The sequence below is a fragment of the Anolis carolinensis genome, chromosome 1 (genome assembly GCF_035594765.1).
Source record: "Anolis carolinensis isolate JA03-04 chromosome 1, rAnoCar3.1.pri, whole genome shotgun sequence".
Taxonomy (NCBI): Eukaryota; Metazoa; Chordata; class Lepidosauria; order Squamata; family Dactyloidae; genus Anolis; species Anolis carolinensis.
Genome location: NC_085841.1, coordinates 79,159,521 through 79,179,734, shown reverse-complemented (window position 1 = coordinate 79,179,734; position 20,214 = coordinate 79,159,521). Strand labels below are relative to the sequence as shown.

Sequence of the window (20,214 nt, the reverse complement as noted above, 5' to 3'; positions counted from 1 at the left end):
ATCTACTCACATTGGCATGTTTTCGAACTGCTAGGTTGGCAGGAGCTGGGGCTAACAGTGGGCACTCATTCCGCTCCCGGGAACCTGGGACCTTTTGGTCAGCAAGTTCAGCAGCTCAGCACTTTAACACATTGTGCCACCAGGGGCCTTAAAATTGGTTAATAACATTGATAATATTTCAAATATTTGAATAGTTTATTGGTGCCATGATAAAATACAGATATGTAGGAAGATATACTATTTTAGTTTCATAAGAATCTTTAACAACATAAATCAGGTGAAATCATTGACTCTGTACAGATACTCACCTCAAACTTCAAGGCACAAGTATTATTAGAATTAGAATAATGATCATTGCCCCACAACATGGTGGGTAATGCTTAAGTATTAATAATTTTTCTGTCTATGTATGAGACTAAAACCAGCCTTTCCAGACTACTTCGAATGATAATTAATCAGTTAACATTCAGCTAACCTAAATACATAACTTTCATACATAACTGCATTTCTATACTGCTTTTCTCACCCCTGGGGGGACTCAAAGCGGTTTACAACATAATAAATGGCAAAATTCAATGCCTTACAAATATATAAAAATATATCACATATCTAAATAAAATACATACAGCTGTAGATTAAAACCATTAAAACTACAAAAACATCAAATAAAGACATATGCATAAAACATGCATAGTAATTAATATAGATCCCTTCTCTTCCCCCACCACCATCCCCCATCTCCCTCTCCATAGAGTTTCACCCTTTCTTTATATACCCTCCCTGTTCCCCCAGGGAGCAAGATGGTGGAGGCCCTCTCCTTTCTGCATCTCTGACAGGATAACAATCAACTCCAGAGCTATGTGGCCAACCTTAAAGGCAAAATAAATTGGGCAATAAACCCCACATTGGTCAATTCAGTCTCAGCATTTTTAAGCTTTCTAAATTTGCCAACTTTTTAGAAACTATTTTTAAAGTAAAAAGCAATAATATCACATAAAGGAGAAATTTTATAATGTATGATGCTAAAATTACGCGGCTAACTAGCTAGTTACTACAACAAAGTACAAAGCTAAATTAGAAACAAATATCAACAAAACACATACCTACATAGACACAAACAAACACAAACTACACCAACAAACAAAAAGCAGACAGACGTAGGTCTACTTCTACAAACCTCACACTCTATTCGTTGGTTTTTATACCGTATTATTCTACTCCATGTAGACAATCCTATACAAGGATTCTATTCTATACAAATAGAAACTGTGCAAGAGCCTAATGTGGTCATCAGAAATTCTCATCAGTATAAAAGAGCACAGATTAGTATAGGAGTCTACCTTGACAGGTATATCATCCTCTTGGTTTGGAGTTTCTGCGGTGAAGACATAGGAGATTTCTTTATGTGACGTTGTCTGCCTGCAGATGGCACACTTTATTGAGCTTCTGCGTGTGCCAACACTGTACTGTTCTATAATGATAGCTATGCACTCATTGCAAAAGCAATGTCCACATGTCAACACTGCCCACTAGAGAAAAGAAAAAAGACTAAGTTAATTTAATAACATATATAACAATGCTTATGTTAACATGCACACATAAATAATTTAGATGTTTTAAAGCTAAACACAATTCTATAGACACATAAGATGAAAATGTATAAATAGAAAAGTTTCCTCATTTGAGCTAGCAAAATAAAGCTTGAAGCAACAGAAAAAAATCTCTTCTTAAAAAAAGGTCATAACTCTGTGAATCTTGAAAATAGCACCATTACTTCAGTATTTCCAATTCTATCTCTTCAAACCTCCAAACTTCATCTATCTATCTATCTATCTATCTATCTATCTATCTATCTATCTATCTATATCACTGTCCTTGTGAGTGGCTTCCTCCACTTTGCATACATTTCCATCTTTCAACCTATGAATCATTAGTTACAGCTAGCCATCCACCCCACAGGAGAAAAAGGCAAGGCCAGCCTGGGATATATGTAGAGTATGATAAAATGAGTACACTGATTTCTTGAAAAGGAATGTTCCTTCAGGCAGACATATCCTTTGATAGAGCTTTTTAGAAATGAGGTTGGGCCATTGGAAGGTTGGACACATGACATCATTTACTACTTTAAATTAGGTGACCAATGTGAACATGTGGTCAAACACTTAATGACAGGGGTTCATATGCAAGACATGAGAAGTATTATGTGCTTCTGAAATGATTGAGGTGCAAGTAACAGAATTCTTTGACTGCTTCATAATGCACTAATCTTTGTTGTTGGCTATGATTCCTTGCAGGTTTATATTTCAGAATGAGGTCACAGACTGGACTTTGTATACTTAAGAATATCGGGTAAACATATCTGTGCCAAGTACAGATTTATCTACTTATGACTGTATTATTTACTTTGCATTCTGCTTGGGATAATGGGAAACTAGAATTTGAATAGCACAAGAATTCTGTCTAAACCTACTTGTTTACCAATAGCTTTTAATATTAACTGATACACTTTTAACAGCAATTTCCAGAGTCTTACCGGCAAAATCCCTCCCAACATTTCATACATATTAAAAAGGAACTAAGACACTAAATGAACACATGAACTAGGAAAAAAAGTCATAGTTTAACTATTTACCTGTTGCCCCAGCTGACGTGCACAAATTGGACAGGGTTCTGGATTAACTCCTCCAGTTGTTTTATCCTGAGACTATAGAAAAATTTATAAGTTTTTTTCTTGGCAGAATAAAAATCACTTTGATCACAAAGTAGTTAATCCTGCAATAATTCTAAAAATTTGTTCATCAGCTCATTGTATTTTTAGAAATATTTCTTACTCATTCTTTGACAATAATGCAATTTGAGAATTATTACTTAGTAGTCAAGAAACTCTCTTTTTCAAATCCACATAACAGATGGAAAGATTAAACAGAAAATCATATGTATTGCATAGCAAATGACTCTACAGTAGAGAAAGCATTTATATGGGGCTCGCCACTTCTTACCTTCTCTAAATTAGTGAGGTATAGGAGCTGGCCCAGTTTCTTCTGGAGCTGGGATTTGGCGACTGCTTTATCATTCAAAAGTTTTACTCTGTTTTGTTCTACCTGGAAAACCAAATTTATTCTTCAGGGAGTATTGCTACAAGTTTTCATTTCTAGCATTATCTCTGAATGATGAAGGGAAAATTATGCTACTGAAATCTTTCCTATTCCACCAACAATTTTATACAACTTATGCCATTTTCAGCAATAAGGTTCAGACAAGAGCAGAGTATTTGACATATGTCACAACATATTTTGATGTATCATACTGTGAATCCTCAAGGTTTTCAATTTGAACCTTTCATTGTGAATTGTTCTGTTTACACAGTAAACACCATTAAGGCAGAAATACAGTTTCTAGATATAAAACTTAAGTAACTGCATGATACAAGTAGTCTAGCATGGACACAATGAACTGACCCAGCAAAAACACAAGGAAAATCAAGCCTAACAGTGCATTTGTTACTCAAAGACAGGCTGGCTGAAATGGGTTAGGATGAGGCATAAAGATGTTATTTTGGTTGAACAGGCCTTGAGACTGTTAAAATTCACCAATATGAGCATAACCACCTGAGCTGCCTGATCTCAGAGATCTGTCAGCTGACAGATCAGCTGGAACAAAGTCTGAGATCAGTTGGATGAGAAACCAGAAAAGGGCGGAGTGAAGGAGAAGCCAAGTTAACCACATCCAAGACTTGATCAGCTCTGAAACACAGTCCTTCTGCTGTTACAAAGTTAGGTTAAGGTAAGGGTTGTACTACATTATTTCCAATGCGTGGAAATCAATCATAGAGTTGGAAGAGACCACACGGGAAATTCAGTCCACTCTCTTCCATGCAGGAATATTCAATCAAAGCACTAACAGATAGCCATCCAGCCCCCGAAGCACCAAATTCCATGCAGTTTGTCACATTCATTGTATGGAATCATTGGGGGGGGGGGGGGTCATAGTTTTACAATGTTTTTATCCTTCTCTGCCAAAGCGCCATGGTACCTCACCAAACTACAAGTCTCATGATTCCATAGCAATGAGCCATGGCAGCGAAAGTGATTTCAAGCTACATTAATTCTACCGTGTAGATGCACCCTTGATGTCCTGAGTAGCAGGAAACAATGGAAATTCCTCCAAAATGAAATATCTGGGTTTCAATCAGTACAGCCACACCTATGCAGGAAAAACTCAGGTTTGGATACAGCACAGCTTCAGCTGGCCCAATGTTGTCTTTTGGCCCAATTTAATAGTTAGGATTGCCCTGTTAGTCCCTTTCAAGATCAGACAGCAGTGCTCTATGATGATTGATAGGCAGAACTATTACTTTTAAAATACAATGAAACATAGGTCACCTCATGCGGTTCAATTATGTGAAGAACTGGATGATTGGGTTTTGGCTCTTCTGGGTGACGCACTCTGAGCCGCTCTGTAGCCATGGCAAGTTCATCAATGGCAGACACATGATCTCTCAGGACCATCCAATATTCATGAAGCAACTACAGACAAGATTTTAAAAAGCAATCAGCAAAAAAATGGCTTAGGCAATAAAAGTTGTAATTCAGAACTTTCAAAGATTGCAAAACAGCCAAGGATAAAAAGTTTCATGGAAAATAACAGCTTGAGCTTCTTTCTTGGTAACTACACAATTACTTTAGAATATAATCACATCTGTAGTCAGAGAGACACACAAGTACAAGATGTAGTAAGGCGACCCCAGCAACTTTTTAAAGTGTAAGTATAAATGGTGAACACAGTATTCAACTCAAAAATGGTTCCAAAGAGATAATACAAGACGTATCTTGAAGCTTGAAGCACCAAAATTAGATGAAATGTTGCAGCAACTGCTGATTCTACCTCTTAGGACCCTTTGCACATATTATATCTCTATCTTTGGAAGGTCAGTATGATTATGGCAGGCAACTGAAAAATTACAAAAAAGCACACTGCCAGTAGATCTCATTGTGCATCTGCAAAGCAAACCACCCCTCCTCAAATGGAGGACTAGTACAAAGTTTGGCCATGTGCGGGAAAAAATCTTGCATTTTATAAAGGGTTAAATACAAAATAAAGGGTTAAAAACAGGAAATGTGAACATCTTATAATAACTAAACTTTTCGCAGTTGTACAACATATACCGCAAAGACTTCTGTTGTGCACAAAGCCATTTCATCGTGGCTAGGTTTTCATAGACTAGAAAACAAATTTTCAGATAATGTGGGAAATTATGGCCTTCCTGATACTTTTGAGTTGTGAATTTCAGAATTTCGTACTGTTAGATATCCCTGATGGATAGCTAAATGGTAAGAAAGTTGTAGGAAGACATAATTGCCAACTGTGTTTCCAATGTATGAAAAGTTACATGACACAAAGTACAGAAAAATACAGTATAGAGTATTATCAAATAACTATGACACTCAGCAGCACATCTAAAGTTTTCTATGAGGAACATAGTACAGTAAGTCTAATATGTGCAATATGTACAATTTATTAAATTAATACAGGTCAAATACATTATATATATCAGAAATGCTGTCATTATAGTTGTATTCTCTCATCACCTCTGTTTCTTACTGAATGAACCCTTACATAAAATATTAAATCTCCTTAATATGTTGGCATTATTGTTGCTATATGTTACTGTTTTATTACTGCTTTTATTCTAATTCTCATAACTAATTTAAGGGTACAGTAGAGTCTCACTTATCCAACATAAACGGGCCAGCAGAACGTTGGATAAGCGAATATGTTGGATAATAAGGAGGGATTAGGAAAATGCCTATTAAACATCAAATTAGGTTATGATTTTACAAATTAAGCACCAAAAACATGTTATACAACAAATTTGGCAGAAAAAGTAGTTCAATATGCAGTAATGCTATGTAGTAATTACTGTGTTTACGAATTTAGCACCAAAATATCACAATGTATTGAAAACATCGACTACAAAAATGCGTTGGATAATCCAGAACGTTGGATAAGCGAGTGTTGGATAAGTGAGACTCTACTGTATTTTGAAAGGTAGCTTGCAAATAACTTAGTACCAATCAAAATGCTCCTTATGTTCTGAATTTTTATTCCAAGATTTTTTTAATTACTGTACCTTATATTCTTTTTTCCATGCTTCAAAGAGTTCCAAAAAGATGCTGCCCTCTTCAACTACCCTGGAATCAATTCGGTGAGCTTTGGCAAAGGACAGGATGGTTTTTAAGGACCGCTCAGTTTCACTTGCTGCCCAGAGACCTCTGCTTGTGGTAGGTAGGCGGTCATCTACGAGGCCCTCTTCATCTTCTATCATTTCTTCAAAGATTGCCATTTGTCCTTTTACACTTCAATTATACGAAACCATTAGAAGTGTCATGATATTTGAAGAGAAAATTAAGATTTTTTTAAAAAAGAAAAGTGATGCTGGTCAAAAGAGAGAGAAAAATGTTTTGTAGATGCACTGATATTCTCAAGAGATGAAAGTATACATGGGGACTTTATTGAGCGTTAATACCCATCTTCCTTGCAAGAATGCAAGACAGTGGGCATAACTGAACTAAGCTGCACACACCAAATATTAAGGGAGAGAACAGAAAGAAGGAATGTTTCTGCTTGTGGATTTATCTTTTGCAAAGTTCTCAGGATAGGAGTTAATACAACCAGACAATATTCTCCACAAACAGAACTATTTTATTATTGTCTAAAAGCAGGATTCTTTATATTTTAGATAGAGTCTTTTGTTTTTGGATAAAATAAAAAATGCAACAAAATGAACGCAGAGAGAGAAAGAGAGGGATCCACTTACGTATGAGAGAACAGTTTTGACTCATATTCTGTGAACAGTTCATCAGCCTTACAGAAGACACAGCTGGAATGCAAGAAGTTACAAGGAAATGTGATTAAAGAAATTAATTTGAAAAGCTTTCCAACGGTTAAAAGACAAATAAATATGATTTAAATGATTGACAGAAATTTAATATAAGACAATATATGCTATCTAAAGATAAATCCGTAGGATGACAGAAGCTAAAAATATGTTTTACACCTACTTGTTAAGTGGCAATCTTACAGGTCGCAGATGGCAGATAGTGGCAGCCTCAATAACTTCTTTAGAGGGAGGGCCTTCCAGTTTTTTCACAGCCTCTCTCACATGTTTCTGGAATTTCTTCACCTCTTCCATTTGAGTTGTTAACAGATACTGCAGGCCCCTGCAGTCACGAAATCTAGCAAAAACCGGAATTAAAATACTCGGTCAAAACTTTATTTTAGAATTACTGTACTGAACCTTGAAATGAATGAATTTGTTTTAGTAGAGGAATAAATACAGGAATTCTTTGGAAAGACAAGGGGAAAGGGGATGATAAGAAGTATTTGCACACTTCTCCTGCTGCCACTTTAAGCACAAGGCACAGCTGTTTCTAAGAGCATCACAGAGTAAGGAAAAATGCATAAAGAAGACAAACACAACTCCTGAAAAGCATTTAAAGATGAATTTTACATTTATGTAACCATCTTACAAGTTCAAAAAGACTGCTTACTAATCATGGGCCTAGTATCTGTATCATTTGATTAATTCGTGTTTCAGTTTCGTTCCATCCATTCAGATGGCACAAAACGGTTCACCCCTTTCCGATATGGAAAAAACAGTGAAACAAAAAGGAAAGTAGAAACGAAAACAGTTTGGTCATCTGCTTTTAGGACCACTGAGCTCTGCCTGTTGGGCAATTCGGCGGAGGTGGAGAACGCCATCCGTCTAGTCTGCTACCTGCCTTGCCTTGCCTCACCCACCACAGCTCTTCAGACTGAGGGGAAAGCATCACATATGGTATTTTAAGATCTGTCTTTAACCTCTTCTACAGATGGAGAGTTTAACTTCTCAGAATTAGAGGAATCTTAAGTAACTCTGATACTTTTAATCTAGGTCATAATGAAAGATATAAGTACAAACCATGCCAGGTTTTTAAGGAGATTTTTTTTATAGAAAGAAAAAAATCCCTAAAAATCGGAAGATGACCCAAATATTATAAAACTTGGTGGGCAAAGAGTAGTAGATATGCCCTCCATGTGTGGCAATTTTCACCCCTCTAGCCCTAAAACGGAGGGGAAGAGGAGCTTGGGAAGGATGCCCATGTTGGCCAATGGTCCGAAAATTTTTGTTCTTTCGGACCCAGAACAAAAAAGCTAATTCGGAAAGACACCCATTTTTGGGGGAGGCACAATAACTCTTTCAGGAGTGAATTTCCCTTCCTAGGTATAGATTTCTTTTACTTCCTGTTGTCTCACCCCTGTTTGTAACTATGAGTCATTTGTAAGTCAGATGTTTGTAACTTGGGGACCGCCTGCAGTTGCATCAGCTGGCACCAACTGGGTAGAGCCTACTTTTTAGTTCATGACCTACTTGTCTGCCATGGAGAGTTTATTTGTTTGCTGCTTGTAGTTACTGGTTAGATCATTTTGCACCCGTTGAAGAAGTTCCTCGTCAATAGCATATTGTATTGCTGACTGGATCACATCCAACCACCAAGGTGAACTGGAACGTATCTAGTTATAAGAGAGAAAAATGTATGCCTACAGAGAAATGTGCCAGGAATCTTCTTTTCATGGACCATATTCTGTCACATCATATTAGTAGGAAACCTTTCAGAAAAGAGCAATAAGGTTTGGCTATGACTGGGAAACAAACATTTTCTAACAAATAAATACATGACTGGAAGATTTTCTCCAGGGAAACCATAACATTTTTCAGATACCCCAGATCACGTCAAAGACTATTTTTACATATTTCAAAAACATCTAAGTAAATGTTAAAAAAGACTACCTCTGAACTTTATTTTATTAAGCAGGTTGTTTGCTTTTTTATTTGGGAGGAATGGTTATATAAAAAGACAAAAAAGGAACTCTGGTTAGACTCACAATGAAAAATAAATGAGTATTGTTTGGAATTCCAGCAGCTGGGCAGGAAGGAGAAAATCTATGTTCTTCTGTGTCACACATAAAAACTGTGTATTTTGAGAGTTTAACACTGAAACATAATGGACATTTTTGTCTCAATGATCATTAGTTAAGAAATTGTTTTAGGCACCTAGTGCCATATCTAAGCCGCCCTGAGTCACTTCAGGGAGATGGTGACGGGGTACAAAAATAAAGTTATTGTTGTTGTTATTGGAAGGCAAATCCCATCTGCAGCACAGCTTTTTGTTAAAAGATGATGCTGGATACTAAACATAAAGTTTATTGATTCGCTTGTGGACTGCAGCATGGGTTAGATCACAAAAAGCAAACATTTCACAATGAATAACTACATGCATTAAACTCATTGCTACCACACCATAGTGAACTACATAATGGAGGGTCAAAGTGTTACGTACATGAAAAATGTTGGATGTTTCAAACTCACTCCAGAGAAGATGAGAAACTTTTAGTAGATATTAATGGCAGCAGCAGCAGCATTTAATATAGAGATAAGCAAACTGGAGTCCATGGGTTTTTCTAACCCACAGGTGGAAAAAAATCGGGTCATTTCCAGTTTCCACAGCTGTCTGCCTCCTGGCCTAAATAGTGATCCAAATGGATTTCAACATTGACAAACAATGTTGGAAAGTCAATGGGAAGTGAATATTTCTGCAATGCACTACATTAAACCATGAATGTTACTAAAACCTTACTTTTCTTTGGAGTTCATGAATTGTCTGTACAACTGGTTGCAGGGCCTGTTGAGCTTCAGCAACTTCTGCATTCGATTTACTCATATAATGTTGACGGAGTTGCTCACACTGTATTTAAATGATAAATTACTAATAGCAATAGAAAACCTCCAAACAATGAAATACTAACATCAGGTAATGATGACTATTTCCCTCACCTTGCGGTATTTACTTAAGGGCAGGGACCCTCCTATTGCTCTGCGTTTTATAGCATTAGTGTTACCAATTTTTCACCAGTTGGGAATTTAGCAGCAGCATAACCATATATATTTGATTGTATAATTTTGCATGTAATTATAATTGGCACTTACAGCCTTCCTAACTGGCACTTCTCTATCTCTATCAGTATTCAATCTGTGTAAGAACAGCCTCATCTGAATGGAAGCTGGGAGCTGATCTGCCTTCTAAATAGATGGCATTATATTCAGAATCTGCAGTCCCTGGCTCATCCCTACTACACTCGCATGACAAGTGTAATCCAGCAGACTGACCAGGTGCCCGTCTCAATTTTAATTGAATTTATTATGCAGCTATCGTCCTCAATTTTCATTCCATGTGCCAAGTCTGCCATCTCTGCTTCTACAAATCAAGTTTTGATAATCTATAGCAAGTACCTATTTTTTAGCATCTTGTTCACTAGTGTTTATTTCTGACTTACGTCAACCAACCCCGCACCCACCCTTTTAGACCACTATTTGTCTATTTTCTCAGAAACAAATACTATACACTGCTATCAGGATCATGACCAAATCTTAGCTCCCGATTCTGTGGCAACTAGCGCTGACCTTGCTATTACATTAATTTTGAATTTTAAATCCATTCAACTTAATCCAAAAAACATCAGGAGAAAATGCTGCTAGAACACAACCATACAGCTCAGAAACCACACAACACCCCTATAGTCATTTTAATGCTGAAAAGATGGGGAAAGCCAAAATATATACCTCTTATATCTATGTATAATTGTCTGTCTAGTTGTGTATAAAATGGCATTGAATGTTTGCTGCATATATATGTTCTGTGATCTGCCCTGAGTCTCCTTTGGGGTGAGAAGGGTGGAATATAAATACAGTAAATAAATAAATAGAATAAATGTAACCTAGAAATAATAAGCCCTGAAGCCCTGAAACTATCATGTAACACATTTTATTGTTTTCCAAGTCAGCAACTTTTTAATGTACATTCAAGTGCACATAATGAATAATCACCTCTTCCTGAAGCCTGCTATCACGCAAAGTGGGGGCTATCCCAGGATGCTTTGCTGCAAGAAGTTCCATCAGATTGTGTGTAGAGTGAAGCCTCTGTTTGGCAATACACAAAACAACACTGTCAGTAAGTCTTAACATATTGTGAGAACCACAAACAAAGAAACGAATTTAAACAGCAGCAGAATCCCCAAACTAAGGAAACATGTGGAAACATAATCATCGTAAAATGAAACATCTTTTTAAACCAGATCTTAAATTTAAGAATACAATTCAATGAATGAGTAAATGAATGAATAGACAATTCTATCCTAAGAGCTGAAGCTAATGTGGGAGGAGGATCTAAAAAGCCTCAAGGTTTCAGTTTCAATAAAATACAGAAACAAAACAACAATGTAGTCTTGCCATTAGATATTTGTCTATCTATGAGAATCAACTGCTGATGTCAAGCGTAGGCCGATACCGTGTGCCCAGAAGTCTGGTTGTACTCCAGGCCTGGAAATACCTATGACCACCACACCACACAAGAGTCCAGGAGTATAAGCAAACAGTTAATTGTAAAAAAAATCTAAAAAGCGTATGAAAAATCAGGACTAAGAAAGGAAGATATATAATTCAAAAAGGTTTAGCAAAAGGTGAGAATCAAACAATAATCCAAATGTCTCATAAAGTTCCAAAGGTGACAAGGTCCAGGAACAGCCAGGAATCACAGATACAGCCTAAGTCCACAATCAGGAAGATATAACTGGTAAGACTTGAACAGGAATACACGAACAGGAACATAGAAAACTTCCAGGATATATTAAATCCAAAATCAAAGCTTGACTTGAACCTGGAGACCTCAGGCTTAGCTTCTCTCTCTAGTGCAGTGTTGCCCAAACTGACCTTAAGGTAAACAGTTTGTTGCTTAATGGATACCCATGAAAGCATTCAGTTTCCCTTCAATTTCTTTCACACTTTCCCCCCGTAATCTCTCTGAACAATGCAATCTATTTTCAACCCTGATTTGAAAACAAAGACTTTTGTTGATTGCCGTAGCTGCAGGTGGGTTCCCATGAGAACCCTCCTTATCGCTCAGCTCTCCCCTCAATTCCTTATCTGCTGTTGCTACTTCTGACTCTCCTGAGTGCCCATGAGGCCCTGCACTTTCCAAGCTGGTTTTCTCACAAAGAGAACCATCGTTTCCCAGACTTGAGGGCCCATCACTTTGTGCCACAGGAAAGCTCACACTCCTCTCTAAATTGTCAGTTAAACCATCAGCCTCTGGTGACTGATCTACAAGTCTGTTTTGAACACGGGGTAAATAACAGAGGAGATTGAACAGCTAAAGCATTTCTTTGCACCTGTCCAATGAACAGAGAACTTCAATAGCCACATGAAGTAAATGGGAAGACGGTGAGAAATTATAACAAAAAAGTTATTATAGAATCTTTTAAATATACAACTTTTAACCATCAGGAGTAACATTTAGATTTCAATAAATGTTATTTTGTCATTGTCAGTCAAGACTATATAAATATATCAGTTATTTGGACATTGACAAAGTGTTTATTTAAATTTCTAAAATGCTCATAAATCAAGTGCTTCCAGGCCATCTACTGGGATTCGACAGTAGTAGACACATACTGCACATTACTCTCTCCAATGTTTTCTGAGAAAGAATGGCAGAACTAGAATGCATGTCTAGTGACATGCTAAGAATAAATGACATCAAACATTTCTTTCAGGGTCATATACATATACTACTGTATTTCTTCAATTCTAAGATGGACTTCCCCCCTATATAATCATCATCTCTAAAAATCAGATTCTCTATGAATTGCAGGTGTTTCTTACATAATTTGTTGTTATTGGTACTGAAATCAAGGTGCATCTTACAATCTATGGCATCTTACAATTGAAGAAATAGGGTAGTTCATAACTGAGCAGGTGACCACTGCTCTTTGGATTCAATGAAACAGCTGAGATACTCATTTGGTAATTAGTTTCAGAATTTAAATACAAACCTGTAATGAATCTGTTTTGAGCTTCTCTTTATGCTCTTCAGAGGAACGCAACACCTCTCTATACATATCTGCTGCCAATATATATTCACCTGAAAAAGTGTCACGTTTCAAAAATCACTTGGAATACAGTATTTGGAAGATAAACATTCATTAGCTGAAGAAATACTTTCAGGATTATAAGCATTTTCTTTTAACTGAAGAGCTGTTCATTCAATTGAAGAACTAATTAAAAATGTCTAGGCTTCATATACTGTACAAATTGTAACTGACAAGAAGTTTAAACATGATTTTTAATTTAGGAAATGTTGTGAAATAAAGCCTACAAATTTAATATTTACTATTATGATTCCTCTTTCTGGAAGCAAGAGAATTCCTGGGGAAATACAAAATAAAATGAATGAGAACGCCTTAGAGAAGTTTCATCCTCCTGGCAGAGGTCATCTAGAATTTGAAATCTCTTCATTAACCCACTAGCCTCTCATTGCTCACTATACTTTAATTGATATTATTTTATTTAAAGTGCAAATTATACTGGAATTAGAGTCCCTTTTCAAAATAATTTTGTCACTAATATTGATAGAAAGAGAAGTAAAGCAAAGTATATCAAATGAAAAATGGGAATATTTAACCAGATTATGACCTTTACCTTTAAATATGTTTTACGAATATTTTATAAGGCATCCAACAAATAGGTTGCCAACAAAGAAAGTAAGGTCAGACTTGGTCATTCTGAGTATTGCTGAGCAATGGGGGTTTTTTTATTAACCCAAGCAAGCATATCACAAAAACAAAACAAAACCCAGAAATAAAATCTGGTAAATCAAAATAAAAAACTAATCTGTTCTGGTAGGCCTACTCACTCAATTCTAAACTATAAATTTTAATTTGAGATTTTATTGCTATGAATATATTGATGAGTTTTAGTCTGATATCTATGTCTTTTAATATATGTGTTTTGATGGTGTTATTTTTATCTATGTATTTTAACTATGTTGTGTACTGCCTTGAGGAGATATGGCTAAGAAATAAAACTTCCTACTAATGTTACTAATACTACTGTTAGTGCTATTATTTTGTCCTTTGTATATACCATAATTCACTACATAATAATTGCCACTGCATAATAGTCACACCCCTTTTAGGCCCCCCAAAATTAGTATTTTTCCTTTTTTCATGTGCATGATTTTATAACACTTTTATTAATTATTTTATATTGTTTTAATTTATTTACTGGTTAGTTATTTAAGTTACACTGATGTCGTATTATTGGTTTGATTTGAATGTTTCATTAATGGCATCGAATGATTGCCACTTTTTGTGTGGAAACCGCCCTGGGTTATAAAGTTATTATTATCATTATTATTATTAAATCTGGCTAGGTCTGGGACTCTCTAGTCTCCCTCCGGCCTCCTTGAAGGTAAGGCAGTCTTTAAAAGGAAATACAAATGGAGCTAGCTAGCTGGATCTTCTCCCTCCTACCTTCTTAGAGGTAAAACAGTTTTTAAAAGAGATACAGATGGAGCCATTTCTTTTATAGGTGGAACCCAGGATTCATGAGTACTGCAACTGAATCAGCAGGCAGCTCTTAGCAAATGCAGTGGGGTTGAGTTTGACTACTCAGAAAAAGCAAGAAAGAGAAAATATGAGGTTTTGGGCATCAAAGCCAAGCCACTGCACATCAGTTAGAAAGGACAATCTTCTTCAAGCCTTCTTTGGTAATGTTTATCTATGATCCTGTTGCTTACTGTTTCCTGTATGCAGCTTCCTTTACTGTCAAGGACAGAACGCCACAAGATTCAAAGTAACAGAGTTTATTAGATTTCAGAACTCAAAAATGCCCGTAAAAACACAAGGGCCAGGCAGTTTTTGCCTTTAGGAGCAAAAAGGGGCAAAAGTAAATGTTCAAAAGATAAACCGGATTAAACCGGAGTTTAATCCGGGTAAAAACAAACTGCTTGCTTCAGCCTAGGTATTAACAGAACGAAAGCCAAGAAACAAAAGATACAAAGAATGCAACTAATTGGCAGCAGATTCCTCTCTGCTGCCAGCACTGTGCTTAGAGTAACTTGCGTCGCTCCCACACACACACAGTAGACAGGATCCCCAACACGAGCAATTCAGCCAAGGATTGTAGAAGTAGAGTAGACCAGTTCCGTTCCGTAGATCAAAGCCAGAAGCAGACGTTTGTAGTTTTTCCAAGTCCAAGAAGGGGGGAAGACAAGCCGTGGTCAGTTCAGTCCGGGTTCTCAAAGCAGGAGATGGCGTCCGTCAGAAAGACGACGGAAGGTCAAGCTAATAAGAGTAAACACAGGTTTGCACAAACAAATGCCCACACAATCCCTCCCGCCGTCTGACCTTGGATTCCAATCAACTTACGTCTCAGCACAGGAAAGCACACAAGTCTTCAGGGAAGCGTCCCACACACACACGGATCCCAAGCGTTTGCCCAGATTACCTTGCCCGACGCAATTTGCAATTGCTCCCAAGCCCCATTTTATGCCAGTTACAAATCTTCATCACTGTCAGCTGTCCTCCTTAACCCGGGCGTTTCCTCATCACTTTCCTCGTCAGAGCTGGAACACCTCTGACTACGCCCAACAGCATCTCCAGCTGTGGATCCCGTCCCATCCCTCCAGCTAAGCCATGGGTCTAATCCTGAAGGTCCCCATTCATCTTCTGCCCCATCATGGCCAGTGGCCCCCAATTCCTCCCTTACCCGAGTCCAATCCATCTCATCCTCCTCTGAGCTAACCAGCCCCTCCTCCATTCTCTCCGTAAACCCTTCGAAAGATTCTTCGTCAGATGGTGCTGCAAATATGTCTCGCAGTCTTTTTCTCTCTCGCTCCTCGAGAGTATCTGACTCCCGAGGAGTCTTACGCCCACGTCTGTCAGTAACAGAGCCATGAGGCTCAATCATAACACTATCCCCTCTCACAAAGGCCTCCTCCCCCGATGGCGGAGAAGTGGCAGTGATACCCTCCGCTATAGCACCACGACGACTAGAGGTATCAAGTTTCAACAGCGAACGATGAAAGACTGGATGGACCTTTAAACTAGACGGTAAACGCAAACGAAACGCAACGGAAGAAATCTTTTTAACGATAGGAAAGGGACCCAAATACCGAGGCGCAAACTTTCCCCCAGCCTGTTTAATATGTTTGGAAGATAACCACACCAAATCCCCTTCTTCCAACTCCTCCCCTGCCTGCCTGTGGCGGTCAGCCTGAGTCTTCTGCGTTGCCTTAGCTTCCAACAGTAAGCGACGGGCAACATCATGCAATGCAGCCATTTCCGTAGAGCGGTACACAGGGTCCGAAGAGACCACATTGGTCGACGGCGCCACACCTCCCCGTGGGTGAAAACCATAAGTTAGCTCAAACGGCGTATGCTGACTAGATGTGTGCACCGCATTGTTGTAAGCAAATTCCGCCACCGGTAGCCACTTCACCCAAGCCGTGGGTTGATCTAAACAAAAACAACGCAGGTATTGCTCTAAGAGCCCATTAACCCGTTCCGACTGTCCATCCGTTTGCGGATGAAAGGCTGAAGAAACGTTTAACTTAGTCCCCAAGCACTCATGGAAATGTTTCCAAAAGCGTGACACAAATTGCGGAGCCCTATCTGAAATAATCACCTCGGGTGCTCCGTGCAAACGATAGATGTGCTTAGTAAATAGTAGGGCCAACGTAGGGGCCGCCGGAATGGTTGAACAAGGAATAAAATGAGCCAGTTTACTAAATAAATCCACCACCACCCAAATACAAGTATAACCCCCAGACTTAGGCAAATCTGAAATGAAATCCATGGAAATGATTTGCCATGGCCTGTCCGGAACAGGTAAAGACGACAACAACCCTCTAGGGCGCCCAACAGGCGTCTTACTCTGCTGGCAAACGGCGCAGCTGTCACAAAAGCGCAGAATGTCTTGCCGCATCTTTGGCCACCAATAGCTCCTGGTAATGAGCTGCACGGTCTTGAATCTGCCAAAGTGCCCAGCCATGGGTTCGTCATGGTGGGCTCTAATCACCTCCAACCTGAGGGCCCCCACTGGTACGTAGACCTGCCCCCTGCGTACCAATACTCCGTCTTGATCTTGTAGATGCGGCAGTATGGTACGGTTACCTGCTGAGAGCAGCATCAGTTGCTCCTGTGTCCACACATCATCCCTCTGAGCCTCAAGGATCTGGTCATGTAACCCGAGCTCATTATCTACAACACACAGAGAGGCAGTAGGCAAGATGGTCTGACATACAACCTGCTCATTGGTCTTAAACTCCGGCTTGCGGGATAAAGCATCGGCCCGCAAGTTTGCCTTCCCCTCTACGAACTGCACCTTGAAGTTAAACCTGGAGAAAAACAAAGCCCATCGGATTTGACGCTGGTTTAACTTCTTTGCTGTTTGCAAGTGCTCTAAATTCTTGTGATCAGATCTGACCACGATCTGGTGCCGTGCCCCTTCAAGCCAGTGCCGCCACACCTCAAACGCCACCTTAATCGCCAACAACTCCTTCTCCCATATGGTATAGTTCTGCTCGAAGGGTGTTAGTTGCCGCGAGTAAAATCCACAGGGACGCAAGGTCCCTGAGGAATCCTTCTGAGACAATACAGCCCCCAACGCGTAGCTAGAAGCGTCCGCTTCTACCACGAACGGTTTGTCAACATCAGGATGGGTTAGTATGTTGTCCGATTGAAAACTAGACTTAAGTTGTAGAAACGCCTCGTGAGCTTCCCGCCCCCACACAAATGGCTGTTTCTTGCGCAGAAGCTGCGTCAAAGGTACCGTGAGCTTTGCAAAATTCGGAATAAACTCCCGGTAGTAATTAGCAAAACCTAAGAACCTTTGTACATCCTTCTTAGTTTTCAGCTCCTGCCATGAGTTGACGGCGTCAACCTTATGTGGGTCCATTTTAAGTTCCCTACCTGACACTACATGACCTAGGAACTCCACTTCAGGCACATGAAAGACGCATTTGGAAGCCTTGGCGAAAAGCCCATTAGCCCGCAGTCGGTGCAGAACCTGCTTGACATGTTGACGATGTTCTTTCTCGTCCTTAGAAAAAATCAAGATATCATCCAAATAAATCACTAAAAATTGGTCAATTAGGTCCCTGAACACATCGTTCATGAACCTCTGGAAGACCGCAGGAGCATTACAAAGCCCAAAAGGCATGACTCGGAACTCGTGGCATCCGAAACACGTGTTAAATGCCGTCTTCCATTCATCCCCTTCCCGTATACGGATTAAGTTATAGGCCCCCCGCAGGTCAAGCTTGGTAAAGACCTTAGCCCCTTGCACCCTTGATAACAGTTCTGAGATTAAAGGGAGCGGGTACCTATCCCGAATGGTGTATTTGTTTAGGATCCGATAGTCGCAGACCAGCCTAAGTTCCCCAGTCTTTTTGGCTACAAAGAATACTGGTGCCGCAGTTGGAGAACTAGATGGGCGAATAAACCCCTTGGCTAAATTTTCATCTAAAAACTCCCGCAAAGCTTGCCTTTCCGGTACAGTCAAGGCATACAGCCTCCCTGCTGGCAGTTTCGCACCTTCTGCCAACTTGATGGCGCAATCATATGGCCTGTGCGGTGGTAATTTGTCCGCTTCTCTTTTACAAAATACATCAGAGAACTCCCCATACTCAGCAGGCACTCCCTCCATATCAGCATGAGTAACGTTTAGAGTGCAACAATCCTGCCTCTTTAAGATCACTTTACGTGTTGCCCAATCCACTTGTGGGTTTACTACAGCTAGCCAATCCATCCCCAGGATCACATCATATCTAGGCAAGCTCGTAATATCCCACACAAACGTTCCCGTTACTCCCTGCACCTCCCACGTTACTGCTGAGGTTTCCTGGTTAACCACCCCAGTCTCCAGCAGTCTCCCATCTGCTCCCTCCACCCACACGTCGCATGCCTTGCGCACTCTAGGAATGCCATGCTTCTTAGCAAACTCAATATCTACATAGGAGACCGTAGCTCCTGAGTCCAGCAGTGCCAGAGTAGAAACAAGTTCCCTTCCCCCAACAGATAATGTAATGGGTACGAAAACATGCTTCCTCCCCTCAGTTGACTGCTTGAGGAGCCCTAGTGCGTTGGACTCACGTCGCACTAGGGCTGGCCTTTTCCCGAAAGCTGGGAAGGTTTCACATTACAATTTTTGGCAAAATGCCCAGCATTCCCACAGTACAAACACAAGCCCAGCTGCCTCCTACGGCTCTTTTCCTCTGTAGACAGTTTTTTAAAGACCCCAAGCTCCATGGGCTCTTCCCCCATCACCACAGGTGCCCTGGTTACATGCATGGGTGGCGCACACATTGCTTTTGAGTGTTTACGAGCCTCGAACCTTGCGTCTAAACGCAGCACCTTAGCTACTAAGGCGTCCCAGCTTTCAGCCGGCTCCAAGCGTGCTAATTCATCCTGGAGCATATCACTTAACCCGGCAGTAAATAAAAGCATGAATGCATTTTCCCCCCAATCCAGCTGGTGGCGATACAGGTTAAACTTATTTAAGTAATCCAAAACAGTCCCCTTTCCCTGTTTCAACCGATACAGAGCCCACCCAGCGTTCTCCGTGCGGAGAGGATCCCCAAAAGTATCAGTTAACAACTTTTTGAAATTATTCAAATTGTCCTTGACTGGGTCATTTCCCAAAATTAAATTAGTGGCCCATTGTCCTGCGGGACCGGTCAACAAACTCAAAATAAAAGCCACCTTACTAGTGTCAGTAGGAAAAGCATGAACACTGAGCTGAGAAAAATAAAGCTCCACTTGTGCCAAAAAGGTTGGCAACTTGCACCTGGTTCCGTCAAAGCGTTCAGGAGTCAAAACATGTCCTTTCACAGCAAAAGCTGTTTGGCTTACGGTAAAGGCCGTTTGCAATTGGTCTACTTTGGCTCTTAACTCATCCATCGTCTTCCTGACGGGTTTATTGCTGCAATAAACTTTTTATGGCGTCGGGCAATCTGTCAAGGACAGAACGCCACAAGATTCAAAGTAACAGAGTTTATTAGATTTCAGAACTCAAAAATGCCCGTAAAAACACAAGGGCCAGGCAGTTTTTGCCTTTAGGAGCAAAAAGGGGCAAAAGTAAATGTTCAAAAGATAAACCGGATTAAACCGGAGTTTAATCCGGGTAAAAACAAACTGCTTGCTTCAGCCTAGGTATTAACAGAACGAAAGCCAAGAAACAAAAGATACAAAGAATGCAACTAATTGGCAGCAGATTCCTCTCTGCTGCCAGCACTGTGCTTAGAGTAACTTGCGTCGCTCCCACACACACACAGTAGA

General features: G+C 39.6%; 1 protein-coding gene across 5 annotated transcripts in view; it reads right to left on the bottom strand.

Moving 5' to 3' along the window:
* shprh (SNF2 histone linker PHD RING helicase) overlaps window positions 1–20,214 on the bottom strand; it is a 62,633-nt gene that overhangs the window by 17,668 nt on the left and 24,751 nt on the right. For all 5 annotated transcript variants that reach the window (XM_016998787.2, XM_062977652.1, XM_062977658.1 and 2 more), the window contains 11 exons: window positions 12,928–13,016; window positions 10,925–11,017; window positions 9,678–9,785; window positions 8,411–8,553; window positions 7,062–7,235; window positions 6,818–6,880; window positions 6,131–6,356; window positions 4,383–4,526; window positions 3,000–3,101; window positions 2,633–2,704; window positions 1,341–1,529 (listed from right to left, as the gene is read on the bottom strand). In XM_016998787.2, coding sequence (XP_016854276.2) covers window positions 1,341–1,529; window positions 2,633–2,704; window positions 3,000–3,101; window positions 4,383–4,526; window positions 6,131–6,356; window positions 6,818–6,880; window positions 7,062–7,235; window positions 8,411–8,553; window positions 9,678–9,785; window positions 10,925–11,017; window positions 12,928–13,016 — 1,403 coding nt within the window. The remainder of the gene's footprint in view (window positions 1–1,340; window positions 1,530–2,632; window positions 2,705–2,999; window positions 3,102–4,382; window positions 4,527–6,130; window positions 6,357–6,817; window positions 6,881–7,061; window positions 7,236–8,410; window positions 8,554–9,677; window positions 9,786–10,924; window positions 11,018–12,927; window positions 13,017–20,214) is intronic.